Genomic DNA, 22361 nt, shown 5'->3' on the forward strand with positions numbered 1-22361 from the left:
TCTTTGCAATTTTTTTTTTTTTTTTTTTTTTTGGGAAAAACATTTGGTCACCACAAATGAATGCATGGGGGGGGGGGGGGGGAATTTTCTGTGAGAATTACCATTGAAAAATTGGGTGGTTTAATTGACTCGTGTATTGGGGCAATTCACATTTCTGTGCCCTGGTCTAAGTTCAGCCTTCTTTGTAGAACAAAATTCTGCATCTTCATTCAGGAATCAAACCAATATGTTGTCTTCAGTCCTCCTCATTTTACATGCACACACATGAATGTGTATTCATTCTCTCTCTCTCTTTCTCTCTCTCTCTCTCTCTCTCTCTCTCTCTCCTCTCTCTCTCTCTCTCTCTCTCTCTCTTCTTTCTCTCTCTCTTCTTTCTCTCTCCTTTCCCATCCCTCCCTCCCTCTTCTCTTCTCTCTCACTTCCTATTAAAGTCCATTGGCAACTTTCCTTTTTTTTTATCTCTCTTCCTACCTCTTCAAGGTTTTATTATAAATGCCTGTTTTTAGGGGGGAAATGAAAAGATTTATTTAGATAAGGGTAAAGGCTCCTTGTTGCAGGATATATGTCTAAATATAAATATCATTCTCTTTTGATATTTTATTTGTAATTTTATGTGTTCATATTTTTCTCACTAACCATTGTATAAAGTGTACAAATTGCTGAGTACATGAAATATATTTGATTTTGTGTAATTAGAGCATGTAAATAGTTTCTTATCATGTGCTTTAAAGGGACTGCATTGGATTGGTTAAGGAGGGAAAGATGGATTATTTAGATGTATATAAGCACTTTTTTAGTGCAGATTAAAGTACATAAACTGCTAGACCTATGACTTTTTAACCACTTTGGTAAACTTTTATTTAAAAATTTTCATAAAAATAAAATTTTTTTTACTTCAACATCTCTCATGGAAGAATTGATGCATAGGCCATTAAAAAAAGAAGAAAACAGGAAAATGAAGGTTATAATTCTAAAATGGGCAGCTTGAATTCATTCTATAGGTCATAATAATAGTATATTAGTATATACATAGGACTCTACTACTGAAAGTTTTGGATTCTGTTTTAATACAAGTAGTCCTTTATTGATTCTTTGCAAAATCTATCTTAACACACACAGGCAAAAATTGACAGTCTGAAGAAGGCAGAAGGTAGGGCAGTACAAAAAAACGCTTCAGAAGTCCATCAGCTCCTGCCCCTGATGTTTGGTGGCCAGAGATCCCAAAATAGTGCGATGATTTTGCAAAGAATTAGAATTTGCTGAAGTGCAGGAATATAACAGTAATACTGGAACCTTTGTCTCTGAGTTTTGTTTCTAAGGCAAATCCTCCCAAAGAAACACTAATTGTAAAACCAGCAGCTTTTTTAATCTTTGTAAACAAAATTTGCCCCAGTTAATGCTGTTTGGCAAGATTAACCATGCCAGGAACTGTACTGTCTATTTAATTTCCTAAATAAGCTGAAGTTACTGTCCATATTGCAAAGAGAAAATAAAGATATTTATTTTTTTAAAAAAAATTGTTTTTGCTTATATGTAACTGACTTTCTAACTGATTTTTTGTTGTTATTGTGCTTAATAGAAAATATAACTTCTTCTTGCTGAGATCATATTAATAATCTTTGTGGAAAAACTCATTTAGCATCATTGGCATTTGTATATTGTCTCCTGATGGCTGAGGAGAAGCTGTCAGAAAACATAAGGTGAGAGGTCAGGATGTATTAAGAAGTTTTTATTTGATTTTACCATTTCAGTAACAGGAAAGATGTTTTAAGTTTGATTTGCAGGTCAACCCCCAGAGGTCAGGTAGAAAATGGTAACTGAATTGGTATTAATTATTGATAAGAGCCCGAAGGTCAGTGGCTAGCACAGTGCTTGCACATCTTTACTGCTTCTGGTGGATGTTCAAATTGAATTGAAGCTTACGTCATTATAAATAATATAAATGTAGTTCATGGAGAGAACAGTCCTGACCCTTGAGGAGCTCATAGTCTGATGAGGAAAAGGAGAGAACAAGCAAATAGTTCTGTGAACAAATGAGAAACAGAATTAATAATAGTACATACGTAAATTAATAATTAAGAGGTATTTAAAAAGGCTTTCCTTAGAAGATAGGATTTTCGTTGGGATTTGAAATAATTCATGGAATTGAAGGAAAGAAGCTGATTTTCTTTTTTTAAAGTACAAGAAGCCTTAATGACAAGAAAATAACCATTTACATATAGCTATGCCAGTGAATCAGGAATGTTTGGGAAGTCCTCTTAGGTTTCTGGTTTTATATCTCTGAATGTGGAGATATCTCAGATGGCAAATTAGATATAGCTGGTAAGTAGAGTTCTTTTTATTTATCATCAGTTTTCTTTCTCATTGTGCTCTGCCTCTTTGACTTTATTTGCTCAATAGTTAAGCTGCCCAGAAGGGCATCCAGAAAGAATAAAACTTTTTTAGTAAGAAGTTTTTGCATTGCACAGTGTTTAAAATACTTTGAGTATCTTACTTGATATTAAAAGCTTCATTTGTTTCAGTTTGAGCTTCTAACGTTTAATGGTAATGCTTCTATACCTCCCACACTTTCGTGTGTGTGTGTGTGTTTGCGCGTGCTCATGCGCATCTGTTTGTATTTTATGCATCCTATTATCCTACCTTAACCCCCAACTTTTGCTTTAAGTTATTCAGTTCTTAACTATGTTAAGCCATGTGTTGGAATAATGTTTTTTCCAGATCTTGGGGAAGTGAATTGCAAATATGGTTTAAAATATTATTTTGATAGCATTTGCATTTTTGTCTTTTTCCATTTACTGTAATCTAGTTTCTAGTAATTCCTAAGGGAAAATGTCCCCAGACATTGTCACTTTTTTTATCCTGTCTTTATCCGACCACTGTGCTTGACTATCTCCCCTAGGCCACTGTATTGACCAAGATTATCAGGAAAAAGAGACATTTTGGGATGTAGAAGACATTGGCATTAGAATTCCAGTAGCCTTTTACTACTTTAGTATTAGCTGTTTAACAAGAAGTTGAAAGGAAAACTATCAGCATCCACTCATTGAGAGAAGTTTCTTAACATAGTTCCAAATGTGACTACCAGAAACCTCAGTGTGCTATTAAATAGATTGTTGTGTCCAAGTATAAGGTTTTGTTTTGTTTTTTCCTTCTGGTTGTGTAACAAAATTTAATAGTAGGTGAGTTAGAAGCTGGGGAGATCAGCCCTGAAAAATACTCTTCACACCTTTCACAGCAGCTCTGACAATGAGTATGTCTGAATTTGAAGACATCTGCTATATGTTAATCAAAACACACTTACCAAAGGCAAATTAGAGGGATGGCTTAAAAGGAGGATACCATGGAACTGCAGGTTTGCTGTTATCTGAACTTACTGGTTCCAAATCTCACATCATTTCTACTAAAACTATAATGTGTTTCAATACTGTAGCAATCAGAAATTTAGGGGCAGGCTACCCAAATAAGTCTTCAGTTAAGAGAAATTATATATTCTCTGATTAGAAGGAGGGCAAGAAATGGCTATTGACAGTGAGCCCCATAGAAATGGGCCTGAACTCAGATTAAAAAGCAGAGACAAACTTGAAATTGAATTTGAACAGACTAATTAGACCTAGAAACTTGTAAGCAAAACTTGCAGAATGATAATGAAATAAGTCTGAGAATATTGTAATCAAGACTGTCTCCACAAGGAGGCACTTAAACTCAACAGTAGCAAAAGATGTTAAAACCTTGTGGTTTCCTGTTGACAACTCAAAAGTAAAAGTCCTTCGGAAACAGTAAAGGAAAATACATCTAGAAATGAGAAGTTGTCTCATAAACCCTTGGCATCCCTTTTTCCACCCTAGAGTATCACTTAGGAGAGTTTCAGGGGAGGTTCACATTCTCACCTGGGAGAATAGAGGAAATGGGATCAGAGCAAAGTGGTTAATAATGTACAAAGGAAAGTTAAGACTAAGGAGAAGGAAGCTTCTTAGCTTTCAAAGTGCTCTTGAAGAAGACAGAACCTAAATGAAGTGAAAAATGGCTTAAAAGTGAGAAAGCACAAATTATTTAACACAGCCTCACTTTCAAAATGCTTGATTGCTTACATAATATTTTCAAAGCCTTTTCATGTGATCCAAGTAACTCCTGAGTTGGTGTAGTAGAAAGAGAACACCTGATTCAAATCCTGGCTCAGATAATTTATCGTATAATTTGACGTTTTACTTAATTTCCCTGAAATTTTCTGTTTGCAAAATGGGAACAGTATAAGTACTGTCACTTTCCACTTTCCAGGCTTAATGTGAGAAAAGCACTTGGACTATTTGTAGAAATGTCAGGTATTTCCCCCATTTTATAGAGGAGGGAAGAAATCCAAAGGGATTAACTGATTCATTTGCACAATTAGGAATAGAGCTCAGTCTTTCTGAGTATGACCACAGAGTATTTTCCATCTCAAGAGATAGAGACAATATATTAAAAGGATTTGATAGAGAAATAATCTGAGGAAAGTGGTAGCAATCAAGAGAAGCTTTTTAGAGGAAGTTGTTTTTAATAACTTATTTCCTATCTAGTGATCAAGCTTGGTTTTGTAATCAAATACAGTAATAGGCCTTAATCTACCTTAGTGGCAAACCCAATATAACTAAGCAAATATTCATTAGTGAATAAAGTAGATTTCCAGATTTCCCTAAATTAAAAAAAAAAGAAAGGAAAAAGGCTGAAGTAAGAAGAGAGAAAAACAATTTTATTAAGCAACCATTACATTGCCAGGCACTGTATTAAACAAGTTACAAGTATTGTTTGATTCTCACAACAACCATGTGCTTTTGCTATCATTTCCATTTTACAGTTGAGGAAAATGAGACAAGTTAAGTGATTTGGCCCACAAATCACATAGACAGTAAGTGTCTGAGGCTGGATTTGAACTCTTAATATTTCTGACTCCAAGCCTATCATCAATCTATCCACTCTGGTACCTGGTAAGTGGAGAGGAACTGAGTTTTGTGGCCCAGATCTAGAGCTCTAAGCCTGAACTCTCAACACAAGTTGCTTCTGCACAAAAAAAGAGTGAACATGAGTCAGTTCATAATTGAACCAGTCAGCTTAATTTATATTCTCTTGGGACTTAATCCTTTTGATAGATCCTTCAGCATCATTGTTAGAATTATTTACCATAACCACAATTTTCATTTGGGAATCTCCCCATTTCCTAATGCCATCAAGTCTAAATTTCTAAATCTAGGTTCAAGGTAACTCATTACAGTCAAAAAAGCACCAGATTTGGAGTTAGAACCTCAACCAAGAACAAGTCTCTTCCCCTTTCTTGAATTCAGTTTCCTAATCTGTAAAATCGGTGGGGTTAGATGAAATGATGTTTATGGTCTTTTAGCTAAAATTTAGAACTGGACATTATCTAACCCTCTCCCTACTTCCTATCCAAAATTTATTTTCATTTGCTGTTTACCGTGATCCTCCATTTAATCATGCCCAATCCAGCCCGTTTTCATTTCTATTTTGCTTCTGCTCATCCAGGAGTGTCCATCTCTTTCTTTTTCGGAATCTGCAGGTTTTGGTAAGGATTAAATATCTGTGCTTGTGGTTTATCCAGAGAAGTAGCATTTCCTTTGTGTCTAGGAATAGACTTGTCCTCATCTTCAGCTCTGCTTTCCCCACCTCACAATACAATGCTGAGATATATGGGGTAATTACACATTTTTATTACCAAGGAGGATTGTGGGGGTGGCATATTGGGGAATGTTTTTTTAAAGGCATAACTTATTAAATGGGAGAATTTTTTTTTTTTAAATAAGTCTTCCAGAGGAATGGGAAGTGTTCAAGTCTTTTTCCTTACCAAAGGCTGGTAGGCTTAGATTTACAGATGAACTCATGAACCTGGAAAAGAGAAAACATCGGGAATGTGATCTTAAAGGTATTTGAAGGGCTATCATTCAAGAGGAGTAAACTTTATTCTGTTCCTTGTCCCAGGAAATTGAACTCACATGAGAAAAATTGCAAGAGAGGCAGATTTAGCCTGGAAGAATTACCTAGCAATCAGAGTCAACCAAAAAGTGAACTGCCTTGGTGTCTATTGCCCTTTCATTAGATCTTGAAAGGTTGGATGTGTCATAGCAGCTTTTTTTGGAAGACAGATTCTCCAGGGAGGGCATATTTCTGGTTTTGTGACAATTTAGGACTAGTTAGTGCACAAAGTAACGAGGATGGGGAAGAAGGTGGAGTCTAGAGGTTCAGTAACTAATGAAAATAGTTTAAGAAGTAGAAGAGGGGAAATTATGGTATTTCTAATTCAATCCTCTCGTTCATTCACTGATGCAGAAATTGGGTGATTTGCTTAAGATTTCCCTGATGGAAAGATCCAGAAATGGGATGCCAAACCCAGGCCCTCTCATTGCAAAACCCTGTATTCTCTCCACAAGGATTAGTCAGTAGTTACACTGCATCTAAGCCAATTTGAGTAGCTGTTGTTCATTCTCCTAGAGGACCATGACATGTAAGTGAACTGCATTTAAATGAGAGAGAACTGAGCAAAGGTCGCCTGCTGGCCAGATACAGATCTGGAGATCTATAGATCAGGAGATGATCCTGGATGCATTGGGAGACCTTGGCCTTTTTAAGCTGTGGTCTTCAAAAGGTTTCAGTTTGAGGCAACCATCTCAGAAGGCAAGATAAGAAATGAGGCAAAGAATGGCCTTTTACCTAGTTTGAAAAGAAAGTCAATTTGATAGGAGAAGATGTTGGGGGTTTCTGGCCCACCAAGAAACAATTTGGTATTTACATTCATTCTGAGTCAATTGGGTACCAAACATCAGGTGGGACTTGGCCAGGAATCGTTTGTTGGCCAACCAGTGAACCAGAGTGATTTGGGTTTAAAATATGGTCCTTAAGAAATCTAGCCCCTCTTATATCCCAAGAGATCTTAAAGAAGGGAAAGGGACCTATGTGTGCAAAAATGTTTGTGGCAACCTTTTTTGTAGTGGTCAGAAACTGGAAACTGAGTAGATGCCCATCAATTGGAGAATGGCTGAATTGTGGTATATGAATATTATGAAATATTATTGTTCTGTAAGAAATGACCAAAAGGATTAGAAAGGCCTGGAGAGACTTACATGAACTGATACTGAGTGAAATGAGCAGGACCAGAAGATCATTATATACAGCAACAACAATACTATATGATGATCAACTATGATGGACCTGGCCATCTTCAGCAACGAGATGAACCAAATCAGTTCCAATGGAGCAGTAATGAACTTAACCAGCTACACCCAGCAAAAGAACTCTGGGAGATGACTAAGAACCATTACCTTGAATTCCCAAGCCCTATATTTTTGCCCTCCTGCATTTTTGATTTCTTTCACAGACTAATTGTACAATATTTCAGAGTCTGATTCTTTTTGTACAGCAAAGTAACGGTTTGGACATGTATACTTATTTTGTATTTAATTTATACTATAACATATTTAACATGTATTGATCATCCTGCCATCAAGGGGAGGGGGTGGGGGGAAGGAGGGGAAAAATTGGAACAAAAGGTTTGGCAATTGTCAATGCTGTAAAATTACACATGCATATAACTTGTAAATAAAAAGCTATATTTAAAAAAAAATTAGTGACTAAAAAAAAATCTAGCCCCTGAACCCCAAAAGATCTGAGGTTTCAGCATCAAAATTTACATTCTTTTGGGTGGAGCACAGGCAGGAAGGGAAAGGAGAGAAAAATTGGAGAAATCTGTTGCCCGGAGGTGGGTATGAAGGAAAAAAACATGTTTACAAAAATGCAGGTTAATGGACTCAGGAATCCTATAACTGGGCCGGGGTGGGTCCGCAAGGAGCCTTTAGGTTCCCTCCCCTGTTGGATGCAGACCAGAACCGATCTGGGTTAGGCTGCCACCGCGTCCCTCCTTTTCTCCATTACGACCAAGTTGAAGGATGTAAGTCAAAGTGCAGGAGGCAGCGCGGGCCACAAGGGGGCGCAGCTACGATGCGGAGGTTGAACAATAGTGCGAGGTCCCTGGAGACATCGGGAGAGAAGAACCACTGCGGCTCGTGCCTGGCCCCAGGAGCAAACCATCGAGAAACCCACGGAAGGTGTCTTCCTGGCGGGCACTTCTGAACACAGATCGCAGCCTCTCGATCAAACAACCAGTGGTTAAGAGACGTGCTGGGGCCGAACCCTTTGCCCGGGCGGGCAGGGTTCAGAGCCTGTCCGATCCGGTGGCCCGGCTCGGCTCGGAGCCGGCGCTAGAGCAACCCGGGCTCCCCCGCACGCCCCGGAGGCCTATCCGCCCCTTACTTAACGCAATAGGTGCCTGGAGCGCCCTGCCGGAGGGGGGCGTGGCCCGAGCTGCGGCCGTGATCCCGGGGTCAAGGGTGCTTGGTGAGGCGAGGCGGGGCATCCCGCGGAACGAAGGTAGTGGGCTCTTTCCCAGCCCCGCCCTTCCCACCCCCAGGCTCCGCCCCAGTGCCGATCCTGTCACGCCCCCGCCCCGCCCCCTCCGGGCCGGGGCTGTGCTGCTGGAGCTGTAGTGTCCGTGTCGCTATGGACCCGGATTTAAGACTCCAAAGGTGTGTATAGGAAGGGAGGTGGAGGATGAGGGGCGGGGGTGTCGACCTTCCCTCCTACGGCCTCCAATTTGGGGTCTGGGGACGGGGCCGGGCCTTGGCCAGGTTGGGCCTCGTCCGGCTTCATACCCCCGATCGGCCTGAAGCCGAGGCCGCAGGTGCACGGGCCAGAGTGGGCCGGGAACTGCGGTGGGAGGCGGGAGCAGAGCGCGGCCGCAGCAGGTGCAGGCTTAGAGAAGCCCGGGCCGGAGTCCGCAACCTTGCCCGCCTGTCCCCCGCGTTGGGGAGCAGCACCTGGGAATCGAAGGGTGCGGGGGTCTTGTGAAGTTGCCTCCTCTGCATGGTGTGGGGACTAGGAGCTCGGTGGGCAAGGTAGGGTCCTTCTCAAGATCTGGGTTAAGTCCCCAGGCCCCAGAGGACAGGAGAAAGAAACATCTTCAAACTGTAACGGGAGGGATTGAGGTTATCAAGGAGCCCCAAGTGGACGGGATCAGCCGTGAGGGACCAACTCCACGTGGGGGAGGGGGGCGTCTTCCCCTCGGGTCGGAGGAAGGAACGGGGCTACTGACCCGATTCTGTCCTGGGTCACGGATAGGATGCCGCTGAGGTGCTTCCTTATTAAGGAAGGTCATGCTTGGGGGGAGGGGAGGGGTCGAGGCCCCAGACTTGGAAGGCCACCTGCAGCTGGATACACCGGGTGGGGGGGAGGGAAGACCCTGCCAGACTGTGCTCCCCGAACACCTGCAGGGAAGTCCCTGTGACTGGTCCATCACTGCAGGTATTTGGGAGATAGAGGCTCCTCCTCACACAGAATTCCAAGAAACATTTTTAGTAAATTATTGTTCTGGAGGCTCTGGTGACTTTGGGTCCCAGCCCAGCAGCCCTGCCTGGGGAAAGAAGCAGAGCCCTTTTAATACTAGCTCTATTCTCACCCCTACCTGACTGTTCCCAGTTCATTCCTATCCCCTTTCCCCTCCTCATGGAAGATTGGGTCTTTGTAGCGCAGAACCTAGCCCCTTCTTCACCGATTGTATGTCTTTGGGTATTGACATATCCATCTGAACATGAGTTCATGCTTGTATATGCATATACATGCATGTACATAGAATACTTGCATTTGTATGTACTTGTGTAGGTATGTACCTGTGTATGTTACGTGTGTGTCCCGTCCAAAGCTGCTCATATCCAATGGTACTGGGCTAAATGTACACCCTCCTTCAGCAAACAACCACACCTCCCCAGATCTTCACCCATCCCAACCTTTGCCCTTTAATTAAACTCCATTGGTCCCCACACACATGGTATGATCTGCTTCCCCACTTCCCTCCCCCAACCAACTCCCCAAGGCTGTTCCTGCAGCTTCTGCCCCTCCTTCGGGGCATGCTGGTTAATATTTACCTGAGGAAAGGACCAGAGCCCATGGGATTGGCTGGTGTTGTGATCTTCCTGTTGGCTGGGATTCCAGTCATTATCCCCTTCTGTTTATTTCCCTTTCTGTCCCCTTTGTTTATCCTCTGCCTCCAGTTCTTCCTAACTCTCCATCAGAGAACTTACCAACCCTCCATCAAAGAGGACTAGAAGCCTAAGGCTATTCTTCGTATAGAGGCAGGTTAGGTGTACAGTGAGTAGAATGCTTTGGCTTGGACTCAGGAAGTCCCGAGTTCTATGTGGCCTCAAACACTAGCTGGGTGACCCCAGGCAGGTCACTTAACCTTTGCCTCTGTTTCCCCAGCTATAACATTGGGATAATAATAGTATCATGAGCTTATGCTCATAGGTGCCCACCCCAATGCCTGGGTTGGGGGGGTGGGGGGAGCAGGAGAGGAGACAATAAGAAATATCATTGGAGAGTAACTGGCCTCCTTTCTGGATCCCCATGTGGGTCAGAGTCCAGCTGGCTCTCGTCCTGCCTCCCTAGGAGGAATTTTAGCCTCCAACCAGTAGTATACCCTTAATTTAGGCTCCCTGTGCAGACCTTGGTGTGCATGGACATACATATATGGAAATAATCAGTACATGGATAGACGCTTGAAATTCAGCTAAGGACTGTTATAGAGAAGAGAGGCTACTGTATCCCTGGCACCACCAGTTACTTTTCTATGGGACCCAGGTCAAATCACTAAGTTTTCCAACCCTCAATTTTCTGAAATGGTGCTTGAATTATGTCCCTCACAGGAGGAGGAAAGGACTTTGAGTAAAGCTCCTCCCAGACCCCATCTTGACTTCTGTCTCCATTTGCTCAGGCTGGAGGGGACTCCATCCTCGTCTCTCTCTGTTCAAGTCTTCCCCTGGCTTCATGGCCCATCTCAGGTGTTACCTTCTCCATGTCACCTTCTCTGAATCTCCCCATCCCCCAGGTAGGACTTCTCCTTTGCACTTATATTTCTCTCATATTGTTGTTCGTTGTGCATGTATCTTTAATTCATTAGATTGCAAGTTTTTTGAGAACAGATTCTGAGTCTCATCTCTTTTTATTTCCATTGTATTAGACAGCAGAGTGCCTTGAACAGAGTGGGTGTCTAATATATGAATGAATTAATAGTAATAACAAACATTTCTCGGGTTTTGGTCTGTGGAGGAAACCATATAGGTCCTGTTTTTGGAAGGCAAACAGCCTAAGATTGGGGGGAGGTGGCAAGGATAAAAGAAAACATGTATGTAATAAACCATCGAAGGATCAGTGCAGGAGAAAGCTTAGTAGACTGTTATGGAGGTTCATAGGGAAGAAAGTCACTTCTCTCTGAAGACCAGGGAAGACTTTTTAGAATTACGTATCTGCAGATTTACAGGGATGCTTACTTTGTAGATACACAGAGACATATGAACACATGCAGATGGGTGTGTGGCAACACATCCAATGTGAATAGGCACACATAATTCTTTGAACATAGCAGGTCATTAATAAATGGTTGTTGAATGAATGAATGAAGAGGTAAATATGGCTCAAATCAAAAACCTTGGATTTGAGTTGCAATTGTGTTGTTATATATCTTTGGACAATGTACTTCTCTCTAGAGGCATCTAAGTTCAAATTTTGTCTCAGACACTAGCTGAATAACTCTAGGCAAATCACTTAAGATTGTTTGCCTCAGTTTCCTCATCTGTAAAATGAGTTGGAGAAGAAAATGACAAGTTAATACAGTATCTTTGCCAAGAAAACCACAAATGGGGTGAAGAAAAGTCAGGCATAACTGCAAATGACGGATTCTCTTTAGGCCTCAGTTTCCTACTTTTGATAGGGACTGGATGATGTGTAATGTCCCTTCCAGGACTAATGTTCTGTGATGAGCCAGAGGCTCTAATAAAAAAAAATACATACCTGACAAAACAGAGCAAAGAGAGATAAATAAAAGGACAAATTGGGGCAGCTAGTGGCACAGTGAATAGAGCCTCAGCCCTGAAGTCAGGAGGACCTGAGTTCAAATCTGGCCTCAGCCACAACACTTCCTAGCTATATGACCCTGGGCAAGTCACTCAACACTAATTGCTTCAGCCAAAGGAAAAAAAAAAACGGATAAATTAAAACTCATAGTGGCAAAAGGCTCAGAGTCTGCAGATTTCCATGGTTGTGTGTGGGTGTGGTTGTATGTGTATGGTTGTGGGTATGTGAAAAGGGAGGGATTGTAGAATTAATTCTTGGAACAGATTAATTAAACTGAAGCTCTATTGTAGTATGAGAGTCAGTGCTTTTCCCTTTTTATTTTGTGGACACAGGATCGTAGAAAGCCAGGACACACCTGAATGTGACCACGACTCCCAGGGCCCCAGTTTCCCTGGACTGTGACCCCTTATGATTTTGTGACACCATCTCCCCACCACTGACTTCCCCTTTACTCTTTTCCTAGTCCCCCACTCACGAGACTCCTGGGGGCTCTCTTGGATCTGAGCTATCCTTGGGTCCCCTAGGAAGATGTGGGAGGGGCTTGGGCCCTTCCTTCTGTGCTTCTTTATGGTCTCTTCTGCCCCCGGATCCCCACCACGGAGACCGGCCAGAGAGCTGGATGCCACGCCAAGGACAACTATCCCTTACGAAGGTGAAGGTGACCTCATCCCATTGAGGCTTGGGGTGTGAGGGCAGGGAGGCTAGGAGAAGAGAAACCTATCTGGGGCCCGGGGTAAGACGAGGGGCTCTGGCTAAGTTAGGATTCAAGCCTGAACCTGGCTGCACCACATCAGCTGCTCATTGATTTCAACACCTATGGGAACTTACTCTCGGTCCAAAGGCTTTTTTCCCCCTCTTTCTGTGTATACTTCCCAAATTTCTTATCCTCATCTTGAGGCCCTAGATCTGTGGTTTTCTTTGTCCCTGGTCTAAATCATCTGATATGATTGATTCTAATAACTGTTCCTTTTACATATTAGATATGGATGCTCCAGTCTAGTATCTGTTCCTTCTCTTGTGCCTGTCAGCCATACAATTCAGTCCATAAGAATGGGACTTCTAGAGTTCATTTGCGAGGGATAAAGGGACATACCAGGGCAAGTCCATTAGAATAGTACACAAAATCTTTCAGGATGAAGCTGCTGAATGTCTTGAGTTTTCTAACCTTATTCTTAGTTCTAGTTTCTCAGGCTTGGCTTAACCTTCAAGATTTCCTCTAATCTAGGAGCATGACTCTTGATGCTAGACTCCCTAGGATCTTTCCATACCCATATGGGATTCATCTTCTTGGCTCTTCTGGGTCAAGTTTATTCACCAGTTGTCAACTTAGGTTCACCCAGTAATTGCTAACAGCCACAAGACCCCTGATCTCCTGGCTCTTAGTCACTTGCTGACCCCCACTGACCTTTTATTCTTAGTAATACCCACACTGACATCCAATCAGCAGGTCTCTTGAGTGCATGATGTTTAGAGTAATAGGACTTTTCTACCCATATTCTTACCTAATCAATGTGTATGGTTGTGGGTGTGTGAAAAGGGAGGGATTGTAGAATTAATTCTTGGAACAGATTCATTAAACTGAAGCTCTATTGTAGAAATACAAATAGGTTAAAAGTGTTCCCTGTTACATGAAAAAAAAGTAGCATTAATTTACTAAAACATTATGGAAATTGACAAAAATAAGTTTCCGTTTTTGGAGCAAAGAGCATAGGATCAGGCAAATGTGGGGGTTTCAGTATTTGAGGGTTGGAAGGGAACTGAGCCTAGAGAATCAATACCCATTCTCCACATCTTCTCCAGAGCTCTCTGAGGCCCGATACTTTGGGGGTAATGCCCACAATTATTCTACACTGCTGCTGGAGGAGGCATCCGGGAGGTTGCTTGTAGGAGCGCGGGGGGCCTTGTTCTCTCTTAATGCCCAAGACATTGGAGATGGAACCCACCGTGAGGTTAGCCCCCCGTACCTTCTATGTTCCAGATGCATGTACAATTTAACATTATTTAACATACTCCCTTCTTCAGCCTCCCCCCACCCCATCTCTATCTGTCCTGCAGACCTCTGTATACCTTAGGTCTTTTTATATAACTTAGAACCATGACCATCCTTATGGGAATCCATGAGCTTCCCTGTCCCTATCACTCTCACCACTCTCCCCCCCATTCCCCACAGTAGTCTGAAGCCCAAGAAGCATCTTCCCTTCCCTCCCACAGATCCAATGGGAAGCATCCCCAGAGACTCAGAGTGAATGTGTCCGAAAGGGAAGAAATAACCAAGTAAGTAAGACTTCCCTGTCCCTTCCCCCCTTCACTACAACCTCCAAACCCCATATCCCATTGAGTGACTGGAGAGGCGAGAGAGTGGAGGCAGGGACACCCGTTTACATGCTAGCAGAAGGGGGAGATGCCTAGGGCCTGGGCTGGGGGGCGGGGGAGGGAGGTGGCTTGACAGAACCCAGTGGCTGATTAGGTCTGGGACTAAAGAATAGTCAGGCTCAGAGGCATGATTAGTTTGGGTAAGGGGACAACAGTAGTTGTATTGACAAAGATGGGGAGGAGTGAGTTTTGAAAGAGGGATTGATGAGTTTTAGACCCATTGATTTTAAGTGACATGGAGATATGCAGAGGGAATATTTAACAGATGCATGAAATTGTGTCTGGAACTCGGGAGAGCAGTCAGGGCTAGAGCCTAGAGCCCTGGGAGTCAACAGCATGGGAGGGTCCTTGATGTCAGGCAGTCGGGGTCCCTCGGGGAGGAGGAGTCCTGGGAGAAGAGCAGCAGGCAAGGAGGAGGCGAGCTGCCCAGGAGACCACAGGCTTCATGGGCTGGTTTGTAGCCTAGCTGCCTTGGGCAGGACACCCACCACCCCAGAGCTTTAACTGTAAAATAGAATACGGGAGGTTTCAAAGGAAGCCGAGTGTGCTGAAGCGCAGTCACCAAGAATTAGGAAGATGGCTCAGAGGCAGAAGGATTAGGAAAGTGAAGTATCCGGAAACGGGGGCACAGCAGGGACGAGTGGAGTCGAGACTCTCCAAGCAGACCAAGACGTTAGGAGGCGTTCCGGTGGACGGGAGCCTCTAGTCTGCCCAGGGACTCATGCCCCTTCCCACCTTTGTCCTCTAACCTGACCCCTCTAGACTGAGTGCTTCAACCATGTCCGGTTCCTGCAGCGTCTGAATGCGACGCATCTCTATGCTTGTGGGACTCATGCCTTCCAGCCACTCTGTGCTGCCATCGTAAGGCTGACTGACCTTTCACCCGCCCTCCCCCCCCAGCCCAGGGCAGCGTTTAGCCTGGCCCAATGCCTCCTCCGGGCCATCCCGCTCACCGGCCTCTGGTCCCTCAGCCCTGGAGAGTCCTCGGGTCATTCCTAACCCCCCAGGAGAGAGGCTCCGGGCACCCCTCCCCCGGGGGCTGTAGCCTGGCCACAGTTCTGCTCCCCGGCTCCCCCGCCCCCTTCTGAGCTGTTTGTCTTTCTCCAGGATTCCGAAGCCTTCACTTTACCTCCTAGCTTTGAGGAGGGGAAGGAGAAGTGTCCCTATGACCCAGCCAAGGGCTACACAGGGCTGATCGTTGGTGGGTGCTGTGTGTGTGTGTGACGTGCTGCCACAGTGCGATGCTATGTGTTGCCCACATGTCAGATGCTCCCACCTTCCTCGCACGTCTCCCTTTCACCTGGGGGGCGCGTGACATGTTCTGCCCGTGTCCAGCAGCCCCCTCCTTGTGTATGTGACGCCCCCCCCCGCAGAGCCGGCAGCCCTGACCCTGTGCTCAATGTCTCCCGATCCCAGACGGCGGCCTCTACACTGCCACAAGGTACGAGTTCCGCAGCATCCCTGACATTCGTCGGAGCCGCCACCCCCGCTCCCTGCGAACTGAGGAGTCCCCCCTACACTGGCTCAATGGTAAGGGCAGCAACGGGGTCTGGAGGGGCCCACCGGCTTGGAAGGAGGAGGGCTGGCTGGCACCTCCAAGAGGAGGACCAATTTTCCATTGTTTATACTTCCTTTTCTTCACCTTCCTCTCAGCTCCCAGATAAACCGAGTGTTCTAGATTAATGTGCCTTACATTGATTTGGAGAAATCCCTAGAGATGGGGAAAAGAACACTCTGGGGAGAATCCGTAGAGGAATAGTGAGGTCGGGGAAAACATGTATGGGCTCTCCCGTCCGAGGAGGACGCAGTCCCTCGGAGGCCTCTGCCTTTCTAGACGCGGAGTTTGTGTTTTCCGTCCTCATCCGGGAAAGCGAGGCCAGCACTGTGGGGGATGACGACAAAGTCTATTATTTCTTCACGGAGCGTGCCACGGAGGAAGGGAGTGGCTTCTCCCAGAGCCGGGGGCACCGGGTAGCCCGCGTAGCCCGAGTCTGCAAGGTGAGCTAGGCTGAGGCTCTCAGGCCAGGGGCTGGGGCACTTTGGGCTCCCCGGACCTGTGATGGCTGAACCCACCCCTTCTGTGGCTGTAGGGTGACCTAGGGGGGAAGAAAATCCTACAGAAGAAGTGGACGTCTTTCCTGAAGGCCCGGCTGGCTTGTCACATCCCCCTGTACGAGACCCTGCGCAGTGTCTGTAGCCTGGATGGGGGTTCCTGGGCCCACACGCGCTTCTATGCAGCCTTTAGCCTGGCTGCTCAATGGTCAGTACTGGAGGAGAACCCCAGTGGGGGTTGGGCTGTTGGGGAAGCATTTGAGGAAAGCCCGGGGGATCGGATCAGACGACTCTCTCACCTGAGAGAGCCCTATCGGGAGGCCGAGGTCTCCAGGCCAGATTTCTGGGCCTTTCCAACCCTACCAACCTGAGGAGGAGCACTTCAGGGGGCGGATTGGCCGCAGAGGAGGAATTTCAGGCATGTTGACCTCAGCAATGGCTGAGACAGTGGGGGTGGCTCAGCTGACTGTTCAGCAGTAGCCAATCAGCCACAAAGTCTAAGGGCAGAGAGGCGGGACCCTCCCTTCTCTCCCCCCCTTCCCCAGTTTCTGTCCTAGATCTCTGAAAGCCAAGGAGAGGGCAATCTAGTTCTTGGATCTGAATCATTCCCCCTCCCTCCACCTCCCAGGAGGACCCTAGAGGCCTCAGCCATCTGCCGTTACGACCTGTCTGATGTCCAGGCCTCCTTCTCTGGCCCCTACATGGAATACCAGGATGGTTCACGGCGCTGGGGTCGATACGATGGGATGGTGCCGGAGCCCAGACCAGGCTCGGTGAGGAGGTGGCGGCCCCTGTTTTACTTAGCCCTCCGTTTTCTCATCCAGCAGATCTGGGGTGGGGGTAAGGAAGGCTCATTCTGTTCTTCTCCTGGCTGGGCCCTTAGAGATCCCAGTGTGGGATGAAAGAAGCTACAGCTGAAGTCAGAGGACCTGAGTTCAATTTCCAGCTCTATTGATTCCCTATGTGAACTTAGGCCAGAAATTCCCATTCTCTTGGCCTGTTTCTTCACCTGGAAGGTGATCCTGGGAAGGCTCCCTCTAGGGGTTCAACCCAAGAAAGGGCAGCTGCTTCACACAGCCTCTGTCCCCCCAGTGCATCACAGATGGCCTCAGAAGGCGGGGCTACAACTCCTCTCAAGACCTCCCCTCCCCTGTCCTGGATTTCGTGAAGTTGCACCCCCTCATGGCTCGGGGTGTAGGGCCAGCTCGGGGACGGCCCCTGCTGCTGAAGCGGAACATTCGCTACACTCGGCTTGTGGGGACCCCTGTCACTGTGCCAGCTGGCCCAACCTACGATGTGCTCTTCCTGGGGACAGGTGTGGCCCGGGGGGGGGAGAGGGGGAGGAACAGTCTCCTGATCCTACCAGCACCCATTCCTCAAGTCACTCCCACCACCTCCTAACCATGGGACACCGGCCAGACTACACTGCCCATCCCCACTCCCAGTCCTTAATCCTGAGCCTGCTGAATGTTGGGCCCCTGGGCATAGGGTGGGGCCCCTGGTGGGGCCTTGACTGTGCTCCTGCTTCCACCCCTTTTCAGCTGATGGCTGGATCCACAAAGCTGTGGTCTTGGGCCTTGGTATACACATTATTGAGGAAGCCCAGGTGTACATGGAGCCCCAGCCTGTGGAGAACCTGGTCATCTCCCTTGCCCAGGTACTCCCCATATCTAACTGATCTCTTTCCAGTGGCTCTCGGGATTCATTGTATGGGATATGAGAAATTGTTACTAACTACCCCCTTCCTTCTGGCCCCAGCACAGCCTGTACGTGGGGGCCCCTACTGGGGTGGTCCAGCTGCCACTGTCCCACTGCTCCCGGTATAGCTCCTGTTATGATTGTATCCTGGCCCGGGACCCCTACTGTGGCTGGGATCCTAGTGTCCGGGCCTGCCAGGAAGCTACCATAGTACCCAACAGGTACTGGGGCTGCTAAGGGTGGGGGAAATCATTTGGATTTCTGGGGGGAGGAAGGAAGTGAGGAGAACACCTGAATTTTATGCCCAGAGGGTATAGATCTGGGTTTTTGGTTTCTCTTATTGGACAGATAGAATCTGAACAGTGCTCCTGCTCATGCTTTCTGCCCTGTTTTATTTCAGGACGGCTCTGATACAGGACATGGAGAGAGGTAATCGTGGCTGTGAGGGCAGCGAGAATACAGGTAATGGGCCAGCCCAGCCCAGTCAGTGTATGGGCATGGGCGTGGCTTTACCTTCTCTCATGGCAGAAGAAATAGGAACCTCTCCTTTCTCTGTCTCTCATCCTGGCAGCCTGCTCAAGTAATGCCGGATGGGGGGGGTGAGGGGAGGGTGAAAGTTATTTCCCGGCTGTAGGCCCTTCCCAGTCCCCTGCCCCAACAATCAGGCTTTCATCTCCTTCCTGCCTGCAGAAGCACATTTGCCAGCCAGGAACCGGTCGGTACTGAGGGGGGATGACGTGCTCCTACCTTGTGACCAGCCCTCCAATCTGGCCCGGGCCTTATGGCTACTCAATGGGAGTCGGCTGCTGATGGACGGGAGGGACGGCTACCGTGTGGGTGTGGATGGCTTATTGGTGATGGACACCCGGCCAGAGCACAGTGGTCACTACAGCTGCTATGCGGAAGAGAATGGGCTTCGCAGCCTGCTGGCCTCCTATGGCCTCACAGTGCAGCAAGCCCTCCCAGCCCCAGCCCTAGCCCCAGGCCTGGCTCCTCCAGCCCATGGTGCCCACCTGACCCCAGATGTTCGTCTCCTTTATGTGTTGACCATTGCAGCCCTGGGTGGCCTCTGCCTCGTTCTGGCCTCCATGCTCCTCTATGTTGCCTGCCTGCGGGGCAGTGGACGCCGACGCAAGTATTCGCTGGCCAGAGGTACAGGCCGGGCAGGGGGCTCTGCTGTCCAATTGCAGACAGTCTCCGGTCAGTGCCCTGGGGAGGAAGATGAAGGGGAAGAGGGGACAGATGGGGCAGGAGGACCCGAGGGTGGTGGCCTCCGGATAATTCCTGGGGAGGGAACCCCAGCACCACCTCCCCCACCACCACCTCCTCCCCCTACTGAGCTCTCCAATGGGCTGGCTGCACTGCCCAGCCGGCTAAGGAGGATGAATGGTAACAGTTATGTATTGCTGCAGCAGAATGAGGACCGGCCACCTACTCTACCTTGCTCCTTCACAGAGGAGCTCAGCCGAATTCTGGAGAAACGGAAGCACACACAGCTGGTGGAGAGGCTGGATGAGAGCTCCGTCTAACCCACCTACCACCCAGTTCCCCTTTACCCTGGTCTCTACCCCTGGCCGCCTGGCCTAGGTCCTTCCTTTCCCTCTCCCTAACCCCTACCGGCCTTCCAGCTCCTAACTTGCCCTCTCCAGCCTCCAGAGCTGACTTCTAGATTGACACCCTCCGTTCAAGCAGATCCTTTAGCCGTTAGCCTTCTAGGCCTTAGTCCTACCCCTCAACTCCTACTACAGGGGTCCAGGTCATCATTGCCCTGTACCACATAGAACATCTTCCCATGTCCCATTTGAGACCATCCTCCAAAATGACTGAATGGGGCCATCGGTCAGGGGTCTAGGCCCCTAGGCCTTTAGCCATCCTTCAATCACCCTTTGCAGAACCTGTGACCTCAAAGAGTGAGCTACAGAGAGGTAGGTCTGCTTGTGAAGCACTATCCCCAATTTCTAAACGAAGGGGTGGGAGGTAGCTGGAAGTCTTCGGCTTCTTCCCCAAAGCTGAGAAGAAATGAGGGGGCAGTAGGCATGTAGACAGGGCCTCTTGCCCAGTGATTGCGCTGCTTCAGAGCGCCCCTGTCTCTTTCCAGCATTGCAGCTACATGGTGGGCTGCAGGCAGAGGGCAGCTGCAGCAGAGCCTCCATGTTTGCTATCTGCTTCCCACCGCCTGCTTCGGTGCTGAGTTCTAATGGTGACTGGAGAAGTCTGAAACCCTGCTCCCCACACTGTGCCCAATAACCCTTTTCTATGCTGGATAGAAGGTCTGGCAGTGCAACCACCTGAGCAGCGTGTGTGCATGTGTGTGAGGAAGTATGCCTGATGTGCATGTGTGTCTGCCAGGTGATACAAACCCTCCCCACCTTCTCCCATAGGCACCCTTGGGTATTTTAGTCTAGGAGTACACACCGAGCTCAGTCCTATCCAGTTCTTCAATCCCGACTCAGGGCCTTGTCTCCAAGTCTGGCATTGAGAAGAAGCAGCACGTAGCTCCATGCACACCTCACATACCTGCTCACACCTATACATGCTCATAAACAAGGTCACACATGCACACCCTGAGCCCCCCAGGCTCTGCCAAGAATGAGATGGTGGCTGCACTGTCCCTCCCCTCATTGCCTGGGGTCCCCAACCTGTTTCTGACATGTCTGGTCCATGGACATTTCATGGGAGTGACTTCCCCCAAGACCATCTTCCTACCACTCCCACTGAAACTATGCAAAGGGCAGGTAGTAGGCAGGCTGGGAGGTGGGATTCCTTGGTCCTGCTTCTGTCCTACTTCACTGTGGTGCTGTAGAGGGGTCCTTGGGTCCAGTGAAGGTGAGACCCCAGATTGAGATGGGACAATCAAAAACCCCTGACTGGGGTTGTTAACCCCTTTGGGCCAGGACAATAACTGTTATTGATGCTGGGAGAGAACCCAGGACTACCATATTTTTACTGCCCTTCAAACAGCACCATGAACCCTTCCCTTCTTTCAGCCGAATGTATTTATTATGAGAACTATGGAAGGGCTCTATTTTACTATTAGTTCCTGGGGGAGGGCAGAGTAGGGCAGAGGGCATTTAGCTGGAGGCTCAGATAAGGAGGGGGGGTGGAACTTGGGCTCATCTCCCCACTTCCTTCCTGTTGGTCAGTAAATAATGTCCTCTAAACTTTGTGGTCCTTGTCCTGTTCATACAATGGTATTCCTCAGCCTGGTGGGAAATAAAACAAATGCCCTGCTGCAAGGGTCCACTTCCTGTAGGATCTACTCCCAGAGCACAGCAGCAGTTACCAAGTTCTCAATGATCTCAATACGATTATTTGCATTCTGGCCACAAAGTCACACTATTAGCAGGAGCTAACACAGAGAGACTTGGCATCAAGGAGCAAGAAGTCCCTCAGGAGAAACGTTTAACAACCTCCTGGGTTCCATCTGTGTCCAGTTTACATCATGGTCAGCCCAACTTAATGTGTTCTAGGCCTGCAGTTGCAAAGGTGCTGAACTTAATACTGAATACCTACAGAAACTTCCAATTCCTATCTTTACAGGAGGTCCTGGGGTGGGAGCAAAACTGAACAGGTCAGCAAAGGTTCAAAAAAATCCAGGACCAAATTTCTGATTACCTTCCTTAGAGTAGTGGGAAAGATTTTAGAACTACAGAATTCATATCAATTCACAGAATTTATCACTAAATGGAATCTCGAAATTTTTCTTTTCATATTATATACATACATGTATATGTATACACACACACATGTATATCCCAGATACTTTGAAAAAAAAGTAAAATTATGGAAAGGCAGAAATGTTATACCTGCCTAAAGGAGCTCACCTAGTAAGGCAAACAACTAGGCACATACTACGTGTATAGACAGAAGATAACCTCAGAGGGAAGAGAAAAGCCAGGCACATTGCTAGAAAGACTTTCAGAAGTGACATCTGAGCCTTGGAGTCAGCAGGTGTTGAGTATGGTTAGTGACCCTGGATGGTAGTCTGGTGCTAGGGCCTAGTCTGGACTGGGAAAGGCTATGAATGTTGAAAGGTTTCCTATTTGATCCTAGAGTTTACAGGGAGTCTACTGTGACATGGTCAGACTTTACTTTAGGAAACATATTTTGGCAATTTAGTGGAGGATGGAATAGAGGCAGAACTTCTCTCAGATCAGAAGGCTTTTGCCAATAACCTTGACAGGTAATGAGAGCCTGTGTAGAGCAAAGGTGCCTCTGACTAGAGAGATGAAGTAGCAATAGGAAAGGTGGGAAGACTAGACATTAAGCTAGAATTCTATCTAGACCTATTTAGT

The 22361-nt window shown here is 46.8% G+C and overlaps 1 protein-coding gene across 5 annotated transcripts; it reads left to right on the forward strand.

Annotated features, from left to right (window-relative positions):
• Positions 1 to 8345: 8345 nt before the first annotated feature.
• Positions 8346 to 21227, forward strand: SEMA4G (semaphorin 4G). 5 transcript variants are annotated; one of them, XR_007951101.1, is made up of 17 exons: positions 8346 to 8564; positions 10737 to 10918; positions 12276 to 12595; positions 13744 to 13892; positions 14155 to 14217; positions 15079 to 15177; positions 15424 to 15517; positions 15733 to 15846; positions 16151 to 16314; positions 16407 to 16576; positions 16997 to 17141; positions 17461 to 17683; positions 17910 to 18025; positions 18127 to 18287; positions 18467 to 18528; positions 18757 to 19991; positions 20165 to 21227. XR_007951101.1 is itself a non-coding variant. In XM_051981234.1 (16 exons), the coding sequence occupies exons 3-16, from the start codon at positions 12472 to 12474 to the stop codon at positions 19593 to 19595; spliced, it is 2523 nt and encodes an 840-aa protein (XP_051837194.1). In that variant the 5' UTR covers positions 8346 to 8564; positions 10805 to 10918; positions 12276 to 12471; the 3' UTR covers positions 19596 to 21227. The 5 variants fall into 5 exon arrangements, 1 of the variants encoding a protein (XP_051837194.1); XR_007951100.1 differs by having other exon boundaries at positions 10805 to 10918; XR_007951102.1 differs by having other exon boundaries at positions 10805 to 10918; positions 12407 to 12595.
• Positions 21228 to 22361: the final 1134 nt, after the last annotated feature.

The sequence above is a fragment of the Antechinus flavipes genome, chromosome 2 (genome assembly GCF_016432865.1).
Source record: "Antechinus flavipes isolate AdamAnt ecotype Samford, QLD, Australia chromosome 2, AdamAnt_v2, whole genome shotgun sequence".
Classification (NCBI taxonomy): Eukaryota; Metazoa; Chordata; class Mammalia; order Dasyuromorphia; family Dasyuridae; genus Antechinus; species Antechinus flavipes.